The sequence below is a fragment of the Arachis ipaensis genome, chromosome B02 (genome assembly GCF_000816755.2).
Source record: "Arachis ipaensis cultivar K30076 chromosome B02, Araip1.1, whole genome shotgun sequence".
NCBI classification, from domain to species: domain Eukaryota; kingdom Viridiplantae; phylum Streptophyta; class Magnoliopsida; order Fabales; family Fabaceae; genus Arachis; species Arachis ipaensis.
In genome coordinates this window covers 86,924,658-86,926,762 of record NC_029786.2, presented here as the reverse complement: position 1 = coordinate 86,926,762, position 2,105 = coordinate 86,924,658, and the positions used below count along the sequence as shown (strand labels likewise).

Sequence of the window (2,105 nt, the reverse complement as noted above, 5' to 3'; positions counted from 1 at the left end):
TAGAGTTCAAGACAACGTTAAAAATAAAACAAGAAACCAGTAGCTACTGGCCAAGTCACTAGCTTCATATTGAAATAGACAAATAGAAACCAAAAATTTTAAAAATAAAAAAATAAAAAATTCACATCAAACCTACCAATCTTACTCTAAAAGCTCAAACCCAACAAAACAATAATGGTGCACAAGAAGCGGAATGAACAAATGATGATCCCAAAGTAAATTTTTTTATTTTATGCAATGAATGTGGTTTGCACATAGCTTTCATGGTTTTTGCGTTGAAATCTTCCATAGCTTAGCGTGAAGAGCTGGACTCCAATATATTCCATTACTCCACGTCATGATAACCCTTCCCCAACAACACCTTTAAACCCCAAGAAGCTTTCAATCTTATTCACAAAACCCAAAGAACTTTCACTTTCTCTGTTTTTGCTCTGTTTTCCTCTGTTTCTATCCTCATTCTCATATATCAAAACAATCTAAATGGAGGGTCTTATTCCATTTGTGTACAAGGCTATTATGCAATACAAGAATGGAAAAGAAGGCCCTATTGGTTCATGGCTTTGCGACTCGCCTTCCTACTCATATGTCAAGCTTCCTGGCGACTCGGGCCGGTTTCAAACCTCTGCCCTTTCTCTGTTTTCCCCTGATCACAGGTTCTCGCCGGCAGCTTCACCGTCTTCCAAGCATGCTTCTTCTTCTTCAAGCCAAATGGTAGGTTCATCCGGCGTCCAATCTCCACGCCGTCGCTCAAATTCCAGTGGAGGTTCAACTTGAACATGCATTTATTGGAAACCAATATGTTCTAAGTGCTAAATGAATGTGAAAGCTTCATATGATGCTAAGGGGTGTTGTGCAAGTTTGGGGTTTTAGTTTGAATTTGAAGTTGCAACTTGCAAGCGTGTGGAGAAGATTCCCATGCTTGGAGTTACTAGTATTGTTCAACTGTAAATATTTGTTATGGTGCTTTAAGAAAATGTATTGACTTTCTATGGCCAAAGGGCTATGTAAACTATGTACTGTTACAAGAAATGTTTGGGTTTCTTGGCCTAAGGGGCCATTGGAACCGTAAGTTGTGGAATAAATAGATTGCAATTGTTTGTCTTAGTAGATATTGTCGCTGGTTTCTGTTACAAGAAAAACATACTATTCTATTAGCCTGTGTTTGGTTTGTTGTTAGCCTCTCTCAGTGTATTTTTAAGTTGCTTTGAATGAATACAATTGTATTTGAATAATATTTAGTTAACTTAATATGGATTAAATTTTGCTCCAAATGTACTTTTGGTAAAAACAACAATTTCTTACTTTGTCATCCTTAAAAATTACGTTCGTAAGATATTAATTACCTATTTTGACATTTATATTGAGGAGTGATATTATTAGCCTTGGGCTTTCACTTTCTTTTTAGTCATCCAAATAATATTCATTCTTTCAGAATTACATTTGACAAAAAAAAAAAATATTCAAATCCAAACCATATTAACATTTATCCAATTTTAATCAAAATTAATTTTGCAAAAACATATTCATATAATATATCAACATTCACTCATCTGTTGATAATGTAGTAATTGTCTAAATCAAATAACCAATTTTAATACTTTAAAACTATAAATCCTAATTCCTATCATCTAAATCTTATTAATAAAAAGAAACATATTTCCGCCTAAGTTTATCCGAAAGCATGAAAAGCAAACGGAGTGGGGGTGGGGGGAAAAATAATAAGAAAGAAGATAGGGTTGATGAGGTTCTACTCAGTTGTGCTGATCTTTCTCTAAGAGGTATTGTTAAACAATAACATGCAGTAAATATACTATTTTTTTTTAGTAAATAAATTTGAAAAAACCACAAAAATATATCCAAATTATTTTAGCACCGACAAAAATGTTTCTAAATTTTGTTAGCTAACAAAATTATCCTTAAATAATTTTAAAACGTACTAAAATTGCTCAATTGTGATAATAGACCTGCTCCGTTAATAAAAAATGTGACGTAGTTCACTTATCAATGTCAAAATCTCACTTGGCACATAAGAAGCTATGTTTATCACATCATTCTTTTCTGTTAACATAGACGTCTCAATTTACAGATATACATTTTTTTCACAT

General features: G+C 33.0%; 1 protein-coding gene across 1 annotated transcript; it reads left to right on the top strand.

Annotated features, from left to right (window-relative positions):
* Window positions 177-1,176, top strand: LOC107625603. Its single transcript, XM_016328285.2, has one exon. The coding sequence runs from the start codon at window positions 481-483 to the stop codon at window positions 772-774; it is 294 nt and encodes a 97-aa protein (XP_016183771.1). The 5' UTR covers window positions 177-480; the 3' UTR covers window positions 775-1,176.

What these genes read in the sequence shown, in the direction of transcription:
- LOC107625603 (XM_016328285.2), top strand. Translation starts at nt 481, where the DNA reads ATGGAGGGTCTTATTCCATTTGTGTACAAGGCTATTATGCAATACAAG.